Here is a 19,720-nt window from a genome sequence, read left to right as displayed (position 1 = left end):
ATCTGCAAAAAAAATAATTCCGGTAATGTACAAAAATATCAAGACGGGATGACTTTTAATCCCATCATCTACTCTGCAACTTCCTAGTCTCAGGCACTTGATGTTGTGTTGACTCCTAGAATTCTTAGCAAGAGCTGTCTGCCTGGAGGATTCTGGGAGTTGAAGTCCATACCTAAAAGAAGTGACTTCCGGTATTCTTCCCAACGGGGATAAGTACAATTATAGTTTAACCGCTCTCTTTATAGGGGCGCGGTGGCTCCGTGGCTTAATGATGCTAGAGGTGGTCTCAGCTCTGACAGTTCGAGTCCAAACACTGCATGGCAGTGTGGGTGTCAACTCATAAAATATTTCTCTGGTCTTTTTAGAGTTGCCAACAGAAAGGGAGGGGGGAGCAGTGCAGCAGCTTCCAAACTGAAAGTGCATTTCATAAATGTTTTCAAAGATAGTAACTAGGTGACCGAAGTTTCTGCCACGCAAAATTCTAACTGGAGAGCACAATTGATGGCTCTTGGCTATGGATGTGTCCCATTGGAGGATATGAATTACGATACACCCAAGGGGTCAGGGGAAAACCAGGGTCAAGGGTGGCAGTGAATGATGTGTCTCAGAGTCGGCTACACCCAGGCAGTGCCGGACATGTTAACTTCCAATAAATCCTTTTGAAGTTTTGGAAGTTTGGCTCGAGACTCATGATTTAAATTGGGGGTAAATGCTGGAATCCTGACAGTGGGCTCCTGTCCACCTAATAGTTCAATAGGAAGTTCTATGCAAGTAGATAGATAGGTACCACTTCTGTGGGGGAGATATACTGTATTTGGTGCTCTGGGCAGGCAGTCTGAACTGGCAGCAGTCAGTTCGCTCTGAACCTTCCTGGTTGTGGTGCCTGTTTGCAGCTCCAGGAAGGGAGGGGACTTTGGGTGATGCTACAGGAAAAGCCACTGGTCTTTCTCTCTAGTGCCATGCAAGCTTTGCCCTCTTGTGGAGCATCTTGGGTAGCATGCAAGTGTGTCCCACAACAGGGCTGGACCCTTGGCAAGTCAAACTACCCACTACTCTGTAATAGCATTGTGTTCTCCTGGCTACTGTAACAATGCTGAACATTAATCATAAAAAAAAAACCTCTCTCTGAAGTGACATTGTGATTCTCTTTCTCTCTCTAAACTTTCCCGTTTAATCATCACACCTACCCTACATTTCAAAAAAAAGAAGAAAAAAAAAAGCCAACCTCGCAGCATGCTCCTGAAGACACACATTTCGTTATTGCCAATCTGGGAAATGTGAAAGTCTCTTGATTTGCGATTGACAAATTTTTATTAGTTTATCGAAGTATAAAATACAAAGAAAATGAAAATAATGGGAAAGAAAAGGAGGAAAAAGAATAGGGGAAAGGGAAAAATTAAAAAAAGCATTGACTTCCAACTCTTTTTAGTTATAATAGGATCTATCTATCATCTATCTATCATTTATCTATCTATCTTTCTATCTATCCTATCATCTGTCTGTCTGTCTATCATCTATCTATCTATCCTATCATCTATCACTTATCTATCTCTATCTGTCTATCATCTATCTATCCTATCTTCTGTCTGTCTCTATCTCTTATCTGTGTCTGTCTGTCTATGTATCTATCATCTATCTATCCTATAATCTGTCTGTCTGTCTATCATCTATCTATGTCTGTCTATCATCTATCTATCCTATCATCTGTCTGTCTCTATCTCTTATCTGTGTCTGTCTGTCTATGTATCTATCATCTATCTATCCTATAATCTCTGTCTGTCTGTCTATCATCTATCTCTGTCTGTCTATCATCTATCAATCCTATCATCTGTCTGTCTATCTCTGATCTATGTCTGTCTATCATCTGTCTGTCTATCTGTCTCTTATCTATCTCTGTCTGTCTATGTAGCATCTACCTACCTACCTACCTACCTATCATAAGGTTCTATATTCTATAATATAGCGTAATAGAATAAGGTTCTATGTATCTACACACAGCCTCAACTTTCTACTTTTGCACAATAGTATATGCTAGCCATTTCTATAACAACAAACCTACTTGATCAGCAAAACCCAAAATCAAAGTTGCAATTCCCCCCCCCCAACTCCAGGTACAAAACCCAGCAGCAGTTTCCAAGTAGAAACGAAGTTGGTGGCATTCTTTCCTTGAATTAAGGCGGTCAATTTAGCCATCTCTGCTAACTCTGTCAACTTTTGAAGCCCAACGTCTCTTGATTGAGTTGCAACATTGCGAGGTTGTAAGATGGACGGTCCTTGAAACAAGAAACCCCAAATCTCAGCCGTCTTTTGCATTTCAGAAGCGAGGGCCCTCTCGTCTTTCAGACGAGCACTTAAAACAGATGCCATCGCCACGCATCTTTAAATCTGCCATAAGCTGGAGTGGACACAGAGGCAAAATCAATCCGATGAAACCCATCAATCAATCCCGGGACAAAATCCCCTGTTTCAGCATTGAGCGTACATGCATCAAGCCTCATCCTTTAAGAGGATCCAGACATTTGTTGTCAAAAGGGGAGATGCTTGTCCTTTGTGAATATTCAGAGATATGGAAAGCAGGGAGGAGATTGTTAATAAAATATAGGGGCTGATGTGCGTTAGCAGGAAGAATCTGAAAAAAAAATTCCTTATTTGGATTCCAACAGCTCTGTTCTATTATTTACTAACCAGCTCGGTACTCATGCTTCGCTACGAAACTATGTGGTCGGGCTTAGTTTTTGGAGAGGAAAATAAGGGTGGGGGGAGAATTCTGCCTCTGCCTACCAGCATCCATCAGTCTTCATCTGGCTAGCATCCAGTCAGTGTGTGAGAGAGTTGAGGGCTGTTTGGAAACTGAAACAATATTTGCTGTGTAAGCAAGAAGGAGACAGCAAGGAGCTTGGGCGTGGCTTAGCTCAACTGTTCTGTCCTAAAGCTGCTTGGTGCTGTGAAACTGAAACTGAAACTCCTCTGCTTGTGTTTTGCATTTGGAAGAGATTTCTTTTCAGGTGGGGAGAGGGAGTAGAACTCCTTAGCATCAGAGTGTGTTAATAATAATAATATAGGAAATACTCTAAATGCTCTGATGGTCATTTCAAAAAATCCTTTCTTAGTGAGCACCTAGAAGCCAAGAGGAACATACGTGTCCGATTTCAAGTTTGTAGGGTTTAAGGTTCTGGTGATTTTGTGATGATCCCTGAGTGGTATTTCGCTTATATATATATAGATTTGAATGTGGCAGCCTAATTCATAGCAATGACTCAAGGAAATCATTAGAGAAAAGAGGTGTGTGTGTGTTTGTGTTTTAGCCTGACATAAAGACTGCCTTTCTAGGGCAGTGAAGACGAATCTTTGACACATATGTCAAAGATGACACAACACAATGTTCAGGGTGACACTCCACTATTCATCAACGTCTAACAACTGTTGTCAAAAGGACACTGTTCTTGCATGGAGGCTATGGGGGCCCCACACAAGAATGGGGTGTGCTCTTGCATAGCCTGCAGACACCCGGGAAGTCGCACAAGGCGGCACATCTTCTTTGCAATGATTTTACAGATACGTTAAAGGTGGCCAGTTCTTCTGCATTTGATGTTTGTTGGCTTTCTTTCTGTGTCTGTGTATTTCCCTCTCCCCGCCTCTTCAAAATCAGCCAGTCCTCCAGAGAAATGAAAGCAGCTTCTCACGTTCTTCAAATGACTTGGAGCTACAAAGAGTTAAGGAATGTTTTGCAGAAGGAAGGCTGGAATAAATCTCATTTTCAGGTAAGGAAGCCCATGCAGTTTGTAGCTGAGAACTGCTAGCAAGAGCTGAGAACTGGTTTGGTCTGGTGTTTAAGGCACCAAGCTGGAAAGCAGGAGATTGTGAGTTCAAGTCCCACCTTAGACCTGAAACCCAGCTGGTTGACTTTTCACCGGGTGATAGTCAGTTCTAGTTCCACCTTAGCCATGAAACCCAACTGGTTGACTTTGGGCCAGTCACCACATGATAGTGAGTTCTAGTTCCACCTTAGCCATGAAACCCAACTGGTTGACTTTGGGCCAATCACCAGGTGATGGTGAGTTCTAGTTCCATTTTAGCCATGAAACTCAACTGGTTGACTTTGGGCCAATCATCTTAGTGATAGTGAGTTCTAGTTTCACCTTAGTTAAGCATGAAAGCTGACAGGTGATTTTAGGCCAACCATTCTCTCTCAAGCCAACCCACCTCACAGGTTGGTGGTTATGGGGAAAATAAAAGGAGGAAGGTTGAGTTATTTGTAAAAAAAACAAAAAACAATGCAGGTGGGATTCAACAAAAAAACAAATAAATAAAAAAGAACAGATAGGAATTTAGCTCACGATGCCCCCTGCAACATAGTCATTCTTTCACACCGGCAAATAAAGACAGATTGCTATATTGCAAAATTGTCAGGTTCCAAGAAATGCAGCCATCATAAAATGAACTCCGGGGCATTTCACTTCCTCAAAGAACAAGCTTATTGATACACACCATCTTGGCACTAATGAGTAGAAAGTCAGTACTGAAAATTTCTGGGCTTTCCACGTCAATGTAAACTAGGATGTTCTCAATTTTCCAAAACAATCTGTCACATTGTCCAACCGGGATGTGGAACAGTTGCCTGACAACTTCTCCTTCCTCTGGCCAGGCAGCTGTTGGAATGCAACTGACTCATCATCCAGCTGTGTTGTTTTGGCTGGAACTCCATCCACCTCAGCTCTCCCCGCTTTCAGCTCCCAACTGTGAATTCATATGAATAACCCAGATATAAACCCATCTACCATCTCACCAAATTCAGGCTTGACAGGCTGCCCCCCTCAACTGGAGGAAATAATTTTACAAAGATGAATTCCCCACCTGAAGGAGATCCAGATCCATCAAGATCATTGGACTAGATAAAAGTATATCATTCTGTATTCTCAGGTGTAGGGGGAAACCCTATCATGTCATAGGGACACCAGGTATAAGTAGTCGGGCAGGGGGAGAGGGTTGTTGTTGGGTTGTTGTTTTTTGGAAACGGCGTATTTCACAATTGGTTTTCAACATGGATTTTGCTTTCTGCTCTGTCGTATGCCAACTGCTGATATTCGCCCTTTGCTTTTAACGCTCCAGACTGCCTCAGCAACTACGAAGGGATCCAAAAGTACCTCTTGTAAATCTGGATATGACGATAGCACGTTGCCCCTGGTGGATAAAAGCCAAGGTCTGTTTGTGCTCCTTTCCAAGAGCTTCATTATGACTGGCTCCAAGTGAAATGAGGTTTTACTTATTTCATTGCATTTCGATGCCGCCTTAGGGGGCAATGCGTTCTAGGCCATTCCCTAAATCAGCGGTCCCCAAACTTTGCGGCTTGGCAGCCTGGCTGGGGCGGGGGGTGGGTGGGCAGGGGAAGAGAGGAACCAGGCCACCTGAGCAGTGGGCCCGCACACACATTCATGCACACGCAGCTCAACTCGTTGAGTTGTATATGCACGTGTATGTGCGCCGGCCTGCCACTAGCGTGAGTTGAGCTGCGTGTGCAAGACAAGCTATGCCCATGTGTGCATGCCAGCCTGTAGCTTGTGTGGCCTAGATGCAAATAGATCGTGGTAGCGGGCCGAGGGTTGGGGACCCTTACCCTAAATCATAAAAATGAGGGTGGGATCTCATAGCCAGTGGCAATAGAAAGGCAAAAATAAACCCACAGCAGTGGAAACATCCATTAGCACTGATGATGTTACCTAGTTTGGGTAATGAAACATCTGCAAGAAAAGCTCAGAGAGGACAAAGCTCAGAGTTTCTTCTTCTTCTTCTTCTTCCTCCTCCTCCTCCCTGCAAACCCTGCACCCTTCTAAGTTTCAAGTCTGATTGATCGTTTGTTAACTTCCACTGGGCAAAACAATGCATCGTAGCATGTTGGCTGAGCAGTTCCGGGAGTTGAAGCTCAGACTTCTTAAAGCATGCTGTCCTAAGGATTCTGGGTGTTGAAGTCCACCCATCTTAAAGCATGCTAGCTGGGAAATTCTGGGAGTTGAAGCCCAGACCTCTTAAAGCCTGCTGCCTGAATTCTGGGTATTGAAGTCCACCCATCTTAAAGTGGCCAAGTTTTGAAAGCGCTGGCTCAGGCATTGGTTTAAGCTCTCCCCCTTGGCTTAGAGAATTCTGTGTTCTTCAAGAATGATGTCCTGGACTTGGACCCCTCACAAACCGAGTTCCATTTCTTCCTTTTTATAGATAATGAGAAGACTGGAAGCCGGGATATGATTCCAATGGATGAGCTTGGGCCAGGTAACTACCCTAGTTCCCTCCTTCCGAACACCTGCAGGAATGTCCTTGGTTCCCAAGAGACAGTGTTTTGTTTTGACCACTATACCCCAACTGTCTCTATTCCTCCCTCCCTATCCCTCGGCTCCAATGTGTCAGCATTGAAGTCTCAAAATGGCCTGAGACAGGCCAGCTTCAGGGTTGACATTGGTACTATAATCAACCCTATCACTCATTCTGGAGTGTCACATATTTTACTCAGCAGAATAGCTGTCATCCATCTCCAATTTAAGTCTTTTCAGTGGTAGTCACAGTAGCAGAACCTTGCCAGTCTGACTATGCTTAACTATGCCTTCACCCCTTATACTCACGTGAATAAAGAAGGTGTCTGTCTGAGTCTCTTGTGCATGCCTTCTTGTTTGCAGCTTGAGACAGAGACAGAGAGAGAGACATGCAGAGACAGAGAGAGAGAGAGAGAGACAGAGAGACAGAGACAGAAACAGAGACAGAGAGACAGACAGAGAGAGACAGAGACAGAGAGGCAGAGAGAGAAACAGACAGAGAGAAACAGAGACAGAGAGACAGACAGAGAGACAGAGAGAAACAGAGACAGAGAGACAGACAGAGAAGCAGAGACAGAGAGGCAGAGAGAGAAACAGAGACAGAGAGGCAGAGAGAGAAACAGACAGAGAGAGACAGAGAGACAGACAGAGAGACAGAGACAGAGAGACAGACAGAGAAGCAGAGACAGAGAGACAGACAGAGAGACAGAGACAGAGAGAAACAGAGACAGAGAGACAGTATCATCAGTGCTTGGAGGGATTCCATTTGGAGAGAGAGACAGAGAGAGAGAGAGAGACAGACAGAGAGAAACAGAGACAGAGAGACAGTGCGAGACAGATCTCCATGGTCATGTGATCAAAATTCGGGCGCTTGGCAACTGGCTCGTATTTATGATGGTTGCAATGTCCCAGGGTCCTGTGACCTTCTGACAAGCCAAGTCAATGGGGAAGCCAGATTCACTTAACAACCGTGCTACTATTTAACAATTGCCATGATTCACTTAGCAACTCTTGGCAAGAGAGGTCGTAAAACAGGGCAAAACTCACTCAACAAACGAAACTCACTTCACAAGCAACCTAAATTTTGGGCTCCATTGTGGTCGTAACTCGAGCGTAACGACCTATGCTCATGATTGATGCTTCATGTCTGGGCAACCTCTAAAGGTTGACAGGTATTGACCGAGTTCTCTTTCCAACCAGTGTCTGTTCTTCACAGATGGCTACTCCACCATCGATCACCGGGATAAGGAGCGGAAATACAAAACCAATGACAATATGGGAGACGCATCAGAGAAAGAACCCCTAAAGGTAAGTAGCTCGGTTCTGACCCAGCTCCCCAAACACGACAAACCCTCTGGCGTCAAATCAATAATTCCTTTATTAGGAGAGCCAGCAACCCCAGCAAAATGTTTCTCTCTCACCGCAGGATAACAAGACTGTCCGTCCAGGAGATGAATAGTTTTCTGTCACATCTATTCATCTCCACCCCCTGCCTTTAATCCCCAGAGCTGGGTTGGGGCTTCGCTAGCTGCAGTGGCTCTTCCGTCCCAAGGACCGTCCCATAGATTTCCACTGCTCTCCTCTCCTCTGCCTTCTGTGCATTCATGTGTCAGGCACTGGACCCAGCTGTTCCTCCTCTTCCTCATCAGCCACCTCCAGACCTGGGAGCTGTTGACTCTCCATCTGAGGGCTGACAGACGGCCCAGGCACTGCCTCTGTCTCTCTCTCTCTCTCTGCCAGCTCCATTCTCTCTTCCCCCTCAGAGCTCTCAGGTTGCCTTGATGCTTAACCCTGATTCCCACGCCTCCTCCTCCTCCTCCTTCTCCTCCTCCTCCTCTGATTTGGTTGCTGGATGGGCTGGCAGTCAATAGGCCACAACAAGCTCTCTTTGGAGACCGTTTCCTTGCAACGCTGCCTTTTGGTCTGCCCTGCATTTGCAGAAGGGAGCAAGGCAGAGCGTGTGTGCCTGCTTCCAGGCGACCGCCACTATGAGTGGCCATGACATTGGAGAGGAAGACATTTCCTAGTGCTCTTCACAGCACACTTCTGACAATCGCAGGGTTGCAATGGAGGCATTGCCCCTTGTAAGACAGACCCAAAAAAAAGCACGCTCTTTAAATATATATATATATTATTACTTTGTTCAAATGAAAATACAAAGTACAAAACTCAGGCCGGGGAGGAAACCAAGAAGACAAAAAAAGAAAACAACACACAAAACAAAGCATTAAAAAGGTACATAAAACACACGCACACATTATATATTATTCCATCTAATTGAATACTGATTAATATCTTACTACAACATTAGTTCCCACCCGCTTGCCAAACAAGCCTTCTCAAATATTTCAAAACGACTAAATCTACTTGCAACTTGTTGACTTGTCTTCTCCGTGTTGTATCAGGGACCAAGCAGTGAACTGGAAGAACGTTAACAGGGGAAGCAGAACAAAATCAAAAGTTTTGAAAACTCTCTGGTTCACAAGCTGTTGTTGTAATCCACCCCTAGAAAATTTGACCATCTATCAACCCAAATCAACCCAAAAGTTACAAATAGTTCCAACTGGGCCAACGATCAGGGGCAAGCAAACTCTTCGTAGTTGAGCTTGGTGTGTGCACCCTTCCACCAGGGCTGACCAACCACGTTGGTCCTTGAACTAGTGGTCCAACTTTGTCCAGTGTCCACCAGGCAGGAAATATCCGGTGAGGTTCCTATGCCATATTATTTCACTCTCTGGTGAAATAGCTGGCTACGGCACAGCAGTTACACACACACACACACAAAACTACCACTGCTTCTGATGCATGTGTACACGGGAGCTTAACGTTGCGAATCGTCCAGCCTTTGTTCACGAGTACAGGTCATCCTTGGCTTACGACACGATCGATATTAGGATGCCGGGCAAACAATCCATATTTCTGACGGTCGCAGTGTCCCCTGGAGGGGGTTGTTCGGGTGGGGATGTCACACGATGCCCTTTTGGCGACCTTCCGACAAGCCGGATCCGCTTAACGGCCTGTGTGACTAACTTTGACTCCTGCAGGGATCCCCTTAACAAACCCACAGCAAGAAATGGTCGCAAACTGGGCCGAAGCAAACTCTGGGACAAAGGGTCTTGCTTAGCGGGAACAGAAAACCGGGGGCTATGTGGTTATTGTAAGTCGAGGACGACCTCCACCCCGCCACCCGTGAAGCAGTCTGGGTTTTTTTTGAGTGTCAACCCCAGCCCTGCTTCCTTGGATCTTGCTTAGTCTTCCGAATGACGGCGGTCGGTCGTTAGCCGTGGGCCACACTGAGATCTTCTTGTTTCTCTTTCCTCATGATTGATTCCCTGTCTTGGCAACTAATGCTTCCTGGCAGACTTTTTGGAATGGAATGGGTTGTGTTTTGCCGGTCCGTTTGATCGATTTAACCTGTTGTGTTTTGCCTTTTTTTTTTTTTTTTTAAACGCCTCGCTGCAGAATGACACAAATAGGAAAACGCTCACCAGGAGCAACAGGCCTTCGGTGACTCTGGTGGACACGCGGGATAGTAAGCCCCAGCCTGTTGACTCCTGGGTCTAACATTGTGCATGCATGGTAGGTTTGATTCTCCCCCCCCCAATCGTTGGCAAAAGATGATTAACTTGTTTCCATTTCTGCATGATTTTGCATCGTGGCTTGTTTTCTCTCTTTCTCTTTCTCTTTCTCTTTCTCTCTCTCTCCCTCTCTCTCTCCGTCGATCTGGCTCCTTTCAGGATAGAAGCAGGTGTAAAGAAGGCCTGGGTGGCTCAGGGAATGTTAGAATGCAGCATTGCAGGCTAACTATGCCCACACGCCAGCAGTTCGATCCTGACTGGCTCAAGGTTGACTCAGCCTTCCACCCTTCCGAGGTTGGTAAAATGAGGATCCAGATAATTGGGGACAACAGGCTGACTCTGTAAACCGCTTAGAGCTGTAAAGGACTGTGAAACGGTATATAAGTCTAACTGCTGTTGCTATTCCTTCCTTCCTTCCTTCCTTCCTTCCTTCCTTCCTTCCATCCATCCATCCATCCATCCATCCATCCATCCATCGTGCACAGTGGTTAGAATACAGTATTGCAGGCTAACTCTGCCCACAACCAGGAGTTCGATTCTCACTGGTTCAAGGTTGACTCAGCCTTCCCTCCTTCCAAGGTGGGTAAAATGAGGACCCAGACGGTTGGGGGCAATAGGCTGCTTCTGTAAACCTCTTAGAGAGGTGCTGTAAAGCACTGTGAAGCGGTATAAAAATCTGCTATTTGCTGTTGTTCTTTCTTTTCTCCTTCCTTCCTTCCCTCCTTCCTTCTACCCACCCACCCACCCACATACCCACCCACCAATCCATCCATCCATCCATGGTGCACAGTGGTTAGAATGCAGCATTGCAGGCTAACTCTGCCCCACCGCCAGGAGTTCGATCCTGACTAGCTCAAGGTCGACTCAGCCTTCCATCCTTCCGAGGCCAGATTGTTGGGGGGCAAGAGGCTGAGTCTGTCAAACGGCTTAGAGAGGGCTGTTACCCAGTTTGGAGAATGAATCATCTGCAGGAAAACAAGCAAGCTCAGATGGTCCCTTAAATCATAAATATTTTGAAACGAGAATTGCACACAATCAATGTAAGGGACATCTCTCACCATGGGGATGGAATTAGAGGCTGGGATAATTGCTTGAATCTATATGTTGGTTTTGCATGGGGAGGGCCTGGTATTGTTCTCTCTTCCCGTCTCTCGGCTGCGAAACCTACCTCATCGTCTCTGTCCTTGAAATTAACCTTCCTTGATTCTTCTTTCTGCAGGGCTAAAATCCAGCCGCTTGTTTTACAATTCTTGTTGTCATTGTTTCCCCTCGACTCAAAGAAGACTCGACAAACAAACACACACACACACACACACACCACACAACATAGAGACAAACACCAACACACAGACCTAAAAGGTTTGCATTATCCATCACTGCCATTCTGACCGCAGAATCGGTGAAACCAGCCAAAGCTGCAGGCTTGGACGTTGAGGAGAACATCCATCAACTCGATCTCTGGAGGGTTTGCTCGACCATTCTGCTCTGGAAGAAAACCTCACCTTCCCATCCAGGAAAAGAAAAAAGAAGAAGAAGAAGAAGAAGGCAAAATGGAAAACGGATCTCTCTCTCCACCTCCCAGCAGGACGGATCACAATTCCGAAAGAGAACGGCAAGTTTAGGCCAACTGGATTTGGTTCTTTGTGGACTCTTCAGCATAGATGGTGCCAAGTTGGGAGATGAAGGTCAAGAGAAGAGGAAAGAAAGGGGAAGTGGGGACAAAAAAAAAAAAAGAACCAAAAAGGTGTTCTGAATGAAAATCTCCAGGATATTTCATATGATAGTATAGTTCTTTAAAAAGGCACTTTTTTTCTCCCTTTCTTTCTTTCTTTTTTTCTTCCTTCCTTCCTTCCTTCCTTCCTTCCTTCCTTCCTTCCTTCCTTCCTTCCTTCCTTCCTTCCTTTCTTCCTTCTCTCCTACCTCTTATTTCCTTTCTTCATTTCCTCCTTCTCTTCCTCCCCTTCCTTTTTTCTGTCCCTTCTCTTCCTTCCTTCCTTCCCTCCTTTCCTTTCTCCATTACTTCTTTCCTTCTCTCCCTCTTCTTTTGTTCTTTCCCCCTCCCCCCTCTCTTTCGTCCGTCCTCCCTCCTTTCATTTTTCTTTCTTTCTTTCTTTCTTTCTTTCTTTCTTTCTTTCTTTCTTTCTTTCTTTCTTTCTTTCTTTCTTTCTTTCTTTCTTTCTTTCTTTCTTTCTCTTTCTTTCTTTCTTCTTTCTTTCTTTCTTTCCTGTTAATTTTTAAAAAAGAATCCCCCCCTTTTTTTTTGTGGGCCATTGTTGAAGTTTTCATTTTGATCCTCGGGGGAAAACACAAGAGATTGTGCTGAATTGGAGGGGTTTGGATGAAAAGAGAGAAAGGAAAACCGAACACAAAACAAACGTGGTTTGGTCAGGCCTTGGGGGGGGGGGGAGGAGATGCAAGCCAACTTTGACGTGAGCTCCAATCTGCTTTTCAAGTTCAGGCCATCCCACGTTGCTTATCTCTCATTATTCTTGTGTACAGTTCATCTCCCCTTTTTTGACCTCTGCCTGATTTTGGACAAAGAAACCGATGCGCAAACGGTGCAATTGCGGTTTTACTCTTCCGAAAAAAGAAACTAACAGAAATCTCAACTCAGCATAGCTGCTTTTTTCCCCCCAGTGGATGATGTCTTTCTTAATTTCCAATCGGTTCTAATGTCCAATTAGATTCCAGCTGATCTAATTTCCCCTATCCTGAACCACAATGTTTCTTCCCATTATACCATCTACCATGGACAGCACATTTGATTTAAAAAAGGGTCAGATCTAACCCAAAACCCTCCATTCTTTCGGTCATTTTCATCAGAAACCGCTCCTTTCCGTCTCCCAAGTTTTATTATATATATAAACTTGCTGTTGATTGGGTTTTTTAAGAAAAACAAAAGAAAAAGGAAATAAAAACTCAAAAATATCCCTATACGGATATAATGAAGGCTTAGGTCTTCGGTCATCCCATAGACCTGATAGCAAATTCCATCGAACTAAAAGGATAGTAGCACTTTTAGTCTGTAATTAGGGTTATATACTTGAGGAAACTGACATTCGTGGGTGAAAAGTGGCCTCTGGTTTCATTGCCATCCGAGATTCATCGAGGCATACAATCATCATCTCTTCCTGTACGCAGTGTCTAGAGGTAGTCCTTGATTTATGACCAAGCCCCAAATTGCTAAGCCAAGTGAGTTTGGCCCCCATTTTGCAACCTTTCTACCGCCGTCATTAAGCAAATCAACGCCGGTCTGGAGTGAATCTGGCTTCCCCATTGACTTTGCTTGTCAGGCAGTCCCACAAGGGGATACTGCCACCGTCATAAGTACGAGCCAGTCGCCAAGAATCCGAATTTGGATCATGTGACCATGGAGATTCGGCAATGGTCGTAAGTGTGAAAAAGAGTCATAAGTCATTGCAACTTCAAACGGTCCCTAAACGAATGGTTGTAAGTTAAGGACTATATGTAGTGGTCTTTTTGAGTTTTAACCATGTTAATTTCTTGGGGGGGTGGTCTTAAGTCTGTGATTAGAAAACAAAAGCTGGATTTTCATTTTTATTTTTTGGGATTTCGATGGCTTCTTTCTTTCATGGCTGCTAAAAACAAATTATTTGGTTGCCATATTGACCGAAACGGTGTGGTTTTTTGGAAAGCACATTATCTGGTTTATTTGTGTTGCTGTTGTTGGTTTTGAATCCAGCAAGATTATTAATTTGAGGGAATTTTTTTTTTCCAGTGCCTGCTGTGTCCTTTGTAATTTAAAACATAAAAAAAGGGTGTGTACGGGTGGTGGGGGCAGCGGGAGGGAGAATTAAACACAACAGAAATTCCTGTATTCGTTAAGCGACTCACATTTTTGTAAAAAGGGGGGGAAAATTAAAATCCATTTAAACAAAAAAGTGGGGGAAAGACAATATTAACAAGGGGTTAACTAGGCGAGCGGGTGGTTGGGCAGAAATCCTCCAAAGCTTTGTATCTTCTGGAATATAAAAGGAAAAAATAAAATAAAATTTGACATGAATGACATATATAAATAAATATCTATATCTCTATATATTGTTGTGCAGAAAAACTAGGTTGCCAAACTTTAAAAATAACCTTTGTAGCAAAGAAAAGCATTTTTTTTTCTTTTTCCTTTCCTTCGATTCAGGGAAGTCAGCCGGTGCTGTTTTAGCAAATCTGAATGATACAGAGACAATATTTTACCGCTGGGACTTCTTCCCTTTCAACCTTTATCAATTCCAAGTTGCTTTTTAAATAATTGTAAAATATATATATATATATATTATGATCCTTTCTCAGCATCCATCCAGCCTTTCCATACGGATCCATTTTGATTCGAAACTCTTTCAAAACGGTGCTTTTCCCCCCCCCCCCCTTCATATTTCTACTCTTGACACGCTGAAAACTACGTTTCTTAATGGAAGCTGTACATTTTTATACCATCTTTAAAACTCAAAAAGATGTCTTTTTTTCCCTTTTTCTGTTTTTTATATGAAAATCGGAGGGGGGGGGGGGCGCTTCGGTTCTGTTTTTCTTTGCATTTGTTTCTTATATAAAATATATAAAGGGAGGGAAATGTCATCTGCATGCTTTTTTAAAAAAGCAAAATCGAGTTTTAGGCTGGCTTAAGGGACTTAAGTCAAACTGGCCATTTTCTTCCTCTCGAGGGTTAGGGCTTAAAAATCAATAACAGGTAGTCCTTGATTTACGACCACAATGGAGCTCCAGATTTCTGTTGCTGAGCAAATCTGTTGTTAAGTGACTCTTGCCCCAACTTGCCATAGTTGTAAAGTGAATCATTTCAGTTATTAGTCAAATGGTCGCTAAGTGAGTGTGATGACCCAAATGGGTGTGGCACAAAGGCAACACAAGTCAAATAAGCAATAAGAGTCCCTTTATTGTCTCCAACTTTGACCCTAATGTCCAGGTCACCTTCGACTGGAGAAAAACTCTCCCAGGAACAGCCTCTAAGTGAGAAAATTCAGTCCAAAACAAGGTACACACAAACTGTAACTTAAAATACAAACAAACCAAACTGAAGCAATTAGTTTGGCAGGGCAGGAGAAGGAATTTCAGTCTTGAAAGCACGGCAAAACTCACACAGTTGGGAAGATGCCAGGAACACAGATAAGCCACAACGATACAAGATAAATTCCCTTCTATGACTGTGTAAAAACTCTCCCTCCCCCACCCCCAATAAATTTTATTTCATTTTCTGGAGGTTTCTCTTTTTTCTCCAGATGCTGGCGGTCCTAGGAGACATTTCTGGCAGCATCTCATTGCATGACAGGTGTGAAAAGTTTGGGGAAAGTTAACAGATTGCAAAAAAGCAGGACAGGGAGGAGAAAAATCAGAAATATAGGCAGCGTAGAGGCCAGAAGACATCTGGCATGTGGGGGTGGGATACATTACCTCACTTTGTCCACTACCCCCCTCCAAAAGAATTAAGAGTCATCCAGCATGCAGATGTTCCAAAAGATAGAAAAGGGTTTGTTTTCTTTTAAATTCGTCCTAGGTGGAAAATACTAAAGGTGAAAGGGCATTCACACCATTGTCAAGATTAATTTTGTTTCTGCATTGTTGAACTGTGAGCCTGTGTAAGATGAGAGCCTCCATTCTCTTCTCTGTCTCATTTGTGGATTAGGGATCCAGAGTGGGCTGTGTGCAGCCTGTCTAGATTCTGTTTGTCCACAAAGGTTTGGAGAAATACCACGAAAGGAGAATGTTTTTAGCTCAGGGTTGAAACGAGGGGTTCTTCATGCTCTCTGAACACGGTTATTTTCTTGCAGACTTTTCATCACCCAAACTAGGTAACATCATCCAGCGCTCATGATGTTAGCACTCAGCATTGATGATGTTACCTGAGAGTTGCAGTGGCCTAGAGGTTCAGCTCCCACCCCACAATTGGGAGGGTGTGAGTTCGATCCCAGGTAGAGGCAGATAATTCTCTCTCTGGGCACCATGAGAATATAATCTGCTAAACAAAACTCCACACTGGTGACAGGAAAGGCATCTGGCCATTAAAACACTCTGCTAGCTCCACTCGGTTTCCCAGACTCCACTCTGCAAGGGATTATGGGGTCATTAAAAGATGTTGATGATTGACGATGTTTCCTAGTTGGGTGATGAAACGTCTGCCAGAAAACAACCAAGCTCAGAAAGTTTGGAGAAATATCGTTCAAGAAGGTGGTGAGATCTAGCATCATACCTAGACTTGCATCCGTTGCTACCCTGCTTTAGGTAGGTGCCGAGAATGGTTATCTTCCTTTGTGGAGATCCATATCTTAAATCCTTGGAATGCATTCTGCCGAAATGCATTGTGTTTTTGACTGGATCAAAGAGTTCTGTTGTCCCCCGTGGGATTCATGGTGGCGTTTTTGCCAACCAAAATAACCAGGCCTTCTTCAGAGCTCAGACTTGAACGTGTGTGAAGAGATTGAGGTGGTAGACGAAATATCAAGAGAGTTTTGGGGTGGATGGTGTTATTTAAGACAGCCAGATGGCACCGGAAAGGAATTAACAAGAGGAAACGAATGCATGTCCCTATCAATTCTGGCCTGGCTCATTTTCCTCATTTCTGCTTTTTTTCTTTGCAACTCCAACCTGGGGAAAAAATAAAATAAAAATAAAAATGGGCCTGCATGAAAATGTGCATGCATTTTTCTCGTGCGTTTCTTTTGTGTTTTTTTCAATAGGCAAACATTGTGTGGCCAAGGTTCTTCCCGTTGCAATGCACCTTTTGTGTCTGATTTTTCTTTAGTGTGTAGTGTTTGCGTTCTTGGAGTGGGTCACAATCAAGAGTGGCAAACTTCTGGAAGAGTTGGGGTTTGGGTAGGCAACTGGGGCAAGCAGAGATGAGTTTCAGGCAACGTAGATTAGAAGAATCTTTCTCAACTTTAAGGTGCGTGGACTTCAACTCCCAGAATACTGGGAATTGAAGTCCACGTATCATAAAAGTTGCTAAAGTTGAAATGCACTGGATTAGAAAACAGATATTTATATACCTCCAATGGGAAATTCAGAGGTACCTCTTCTTTTTACAAACTGACATTTGGGAGAAAACAAATCTAATTTAACATTGCTTTTGATTTTAAAGATTAGGATTTGGTCTCTGTGTCTTTCATTGGATTAGTTGTGTCGTTTGGCTTGATTTTTGGCGGGAAATTGTGTTCGTTTTTAAAAAGAATGTGGAAGAAATTAAAATATCTAGGTTGGTCCATCTGTGCTTGTGAGGAAAAATTAAAAGCTAAGGCACAAACACTGTATCCTGTTGCATACGCAAGTAAAATTCAAATAACTGGTGCTCCTTGGCTTACGACCACAACTGAGCCCTGAATTTCAGTTTGCTAAGTGAGACTTTTGTTAAGTGAGTTTCGCCCCATTTGACAACCTTTCTTGCCACAGATGTTAAAGTGAATCAGAGCCGTTGTTAAGCTAGTAACCCAGTTGTTAAGTGAATCTAGTCTCCCCATTGACTTTGCTTTGTCAGAAGGTCGCAAAAGGGGAATCGTGTGAGCCAAAGACAGTGCGCAACCATCATAAATATGAATCAGTGGCCAAGTGTCTGAATTTTGATCACGTGACCATGGGGATGCTGCCAACGGTCGTAAGTGTGAAAAACAGTCCTGTTTTTTTTTCCAGTGCCGCTGTAACCTTGAATGCCCACAAAATGAACTCTTTGTCGGGATTCCAGCAGTTACCCCCAATTAAATCATGAGTCTCGAGCCAAACTTCCTAAACTTCAAAAGGATTTATTGGGAGTTAACATGCCTGGGTGCAGCCGACTCTGAGATACATCATTCATTGTCACCCTTGACCCTAGTTTTCGCCCCACCCCTCTGGGTGTATCATAATTCATATTCTCCACTGGGACACATCCATAGCCAAGAGTCATCAATCATGCTCTCCAGTTAGAATTTTGCGTGGCAGAAACTTCAGTCACCTAGTTACTATCTTTGAAAACATTTGTGGAATGCACTTTCGATGTTGCAAACTGCTGCACTGCTCCCCGCTCCCTTTCTGTTGGCAACCCTAAAAAGACCATAGTAGTATTTTATGAGTGGACACTGTTGTAAGTCAAGGACTGCCTGTATAGATGGTCCTCGACGGCCATAATTGAACCCTGAATTTGGGTCATCAATCAAGTCTGTTGTTAAGTGGGTCTCCACGTTTTTAGAGTCTTTTGAAATGGTCATTCGATGAACCCATTTCAGCCAATGGGCATGTTTTTGTCAGAAATCAGAAGTAACCCCCCGCCCCCCCCCAAAAAAAATTCGCAGTCTTGGGTTAGTGCGAACGGACACAAATGTGGCTCCCACGATCGAGCATGGGAGAAAGGCCCCTGAAACCTTGAAACCGGGTTTATAAGTAGACTGGCTAAATGGCCAATCGTAAGTCGAGTAGCACCTATCATTACATGCGGCTCCTCTCACTTCTTGAAGGTGACCTGTATAAAGCAAAATCAAATGGAGTGCAGATGTAGAATTTAGGGTTGTGAAATCTCCCTTGGCTTGAATGGACTTTCTGCTTGGAATCTTGCTATAAGTCAATTGGCCTGGACGTTCCTACTCATTACCTAAGATGCCTCTGATAATGGGTAGCCCTTCCACTTGATTAAGTATTGGAGTTGTCTTCTGTGCCACTTCGAATAGAGGATTCGCTGCACCTCGTCATGGGTTTGGCCTATGACCATAGGGTCTGGGGGCTCACCAGGTAGAGGCCTGAGGGTCGATCCCACCACAGGTTTTAAGAGGCTACTATGGAATCCTGGGTGTATCTTCCTTAGCCACTGGGGCAAACTCAACTGCACCGTGACTGGGTTGATAAATCTTTACTACGGGGAATGGTCCCATAAACTTTGACCCCAAGTTTCTTGCTAGGAAGTTTTAGCCTCAAGATATTTTGTGGAGATTTCAACAACGGGTGTAGCCCATCCTGTGCCTTACCGTGCTAGCTTGCCATGCGCTCAGCGTTAATTTTGTTGTTGTTTTTCAGTCGTTTATTTGCTTTACATATGGTGCAAACCGCTTAATGCTGAGCGTCTCCGCAGTCTGCAGTGGTACAGCACATTGGATTGTGCCAGGACTCTTACCAACTTTTCTGCTAACACACGTTAAGTGAGGTGATAACGAAGTCAGTTGCGTGCAAACGGTGTCTAAATGGGTGTTGTTCTGCAGCAGAGATGCGCCAATTTTGGGAACAATCTCGGGGGTGTGGGGGGAGGAATTGGTCTCAGACAATGATAAGCCTGTAAAATGTTTATATGTTTCATGTTTTTAAACCGCCAGATGACTCTTGGGGAGGGGGAAAGATCATAGCTTGGGAAAGAAAGAAAGAAAGAAAGAAAGAAAGAAAGAAAGAAAGAAAGAAAGAAAGAAAGAAAGAAAGAAAGAAAGAAAGAAAGAAAGAAAGAAAGAAAGAAAGAAAGAAAGAAATGGTTTCAGGGCAAGCGAGATTTTTTTTCTTTAAAAGCAAAAACCACTTTGAGAGTGGAATCATGATACGAGTGTGTTCACCCTTCGTGCCCAACATAAGGTCAGGTATTGTGGGAAACCAAACATCTAACCCCTAATCAATGTGTTTGTAACAATCATGTGCCTTAAATTTTTTTCTTGTCGGGGGGATTAGGGATTGAGGTGAAGGGTAGGGAAGAACCCTAACCCTCGAGTGAAATCGACACTTGTCTTTCTGTAACCTTCCCAAGAACCAATGCGGTAGTTTTAGGCTGGGGGTGTGATGTTCCTTTTATGCATTGTATTTGTACTGTACAACAAACAGATCAGTTCGGTGGGAGGGCTAGAGGGAGTGGGGGATTGGAGTTTGCTTTCACACAAC

The 19,720-nt window shown here is 43.9% G+C and overlaps 1 protein-coding gene across 12 annotated transcripts in view; it reads left to right on the top strand.

The window, feature by feature from the left end:
- Positions 1 to 11,600, top strand: part of ARVCF (ARVCF delta catenin family member) — a 261,665-nt gene extending 250,065 nt beyond the window's left edge. For 4 of the 12 annotated variants that reach the window (XM_087942894.1, XM_087942889.1, XM_087942888.1 and 1 more), the window contains 6 exons: positions 3,650 to 3,761; positions 5,110 to 5,200; positions 6,211 to 6,264; positions 7,519 to 7,610; positions 9,765 to 9,881; positions 11,100 to 11,600. In XM_087942894.1, coding sequence (XP_087799020.1) covers positions 3,650 to 3,761; positions 5,110 to 5,200; positions 6,211 to 6,264; positions 7,519 to 7,610; positions 9,765 to 9,866 — 451 coding nt within the window. In that variant the 3' untranslated portion in view covers positions 9,867 to 9,881; positions 11,100 to 11,600. The remainder of the gene's footprint in view (positions 1 to 3,649; positions 3,762 to 5,109; positions 5,201 to 6,210; positions 6,265 to 7,518; positions 7,611 to 9,764; positions 9,882 to 11,099) is intronic. The other 8 variants (XM_087942893.1, XM_087942887.1, XM_087942886.1 and 5 more) reach the window with 2 other exon arrangements.
- Positions 11,601 to 19,720: the final 8,120 nt, after the last annotated feature.

Source organism: Notechis scutatus, chromosome 13, assembly GCF_049901735.1.
Source record: "Notechis scutatus isolate UNSWTSFEM ecotype Mainland chromosome 13, rNotScu1.2, whole genome shotgun sequence".
Lineage (NCBI taxonomy): Eukaryota > Metazoa > Chordata > Lepidosauria > Squamata > Elapidae > Notechis > Notechis scutatus.
The sequence above is the reverse complement of the archived record's forward strand: the minus strand, read 5'-3'. Positions and strand labels throughout refer to the sequence as shown.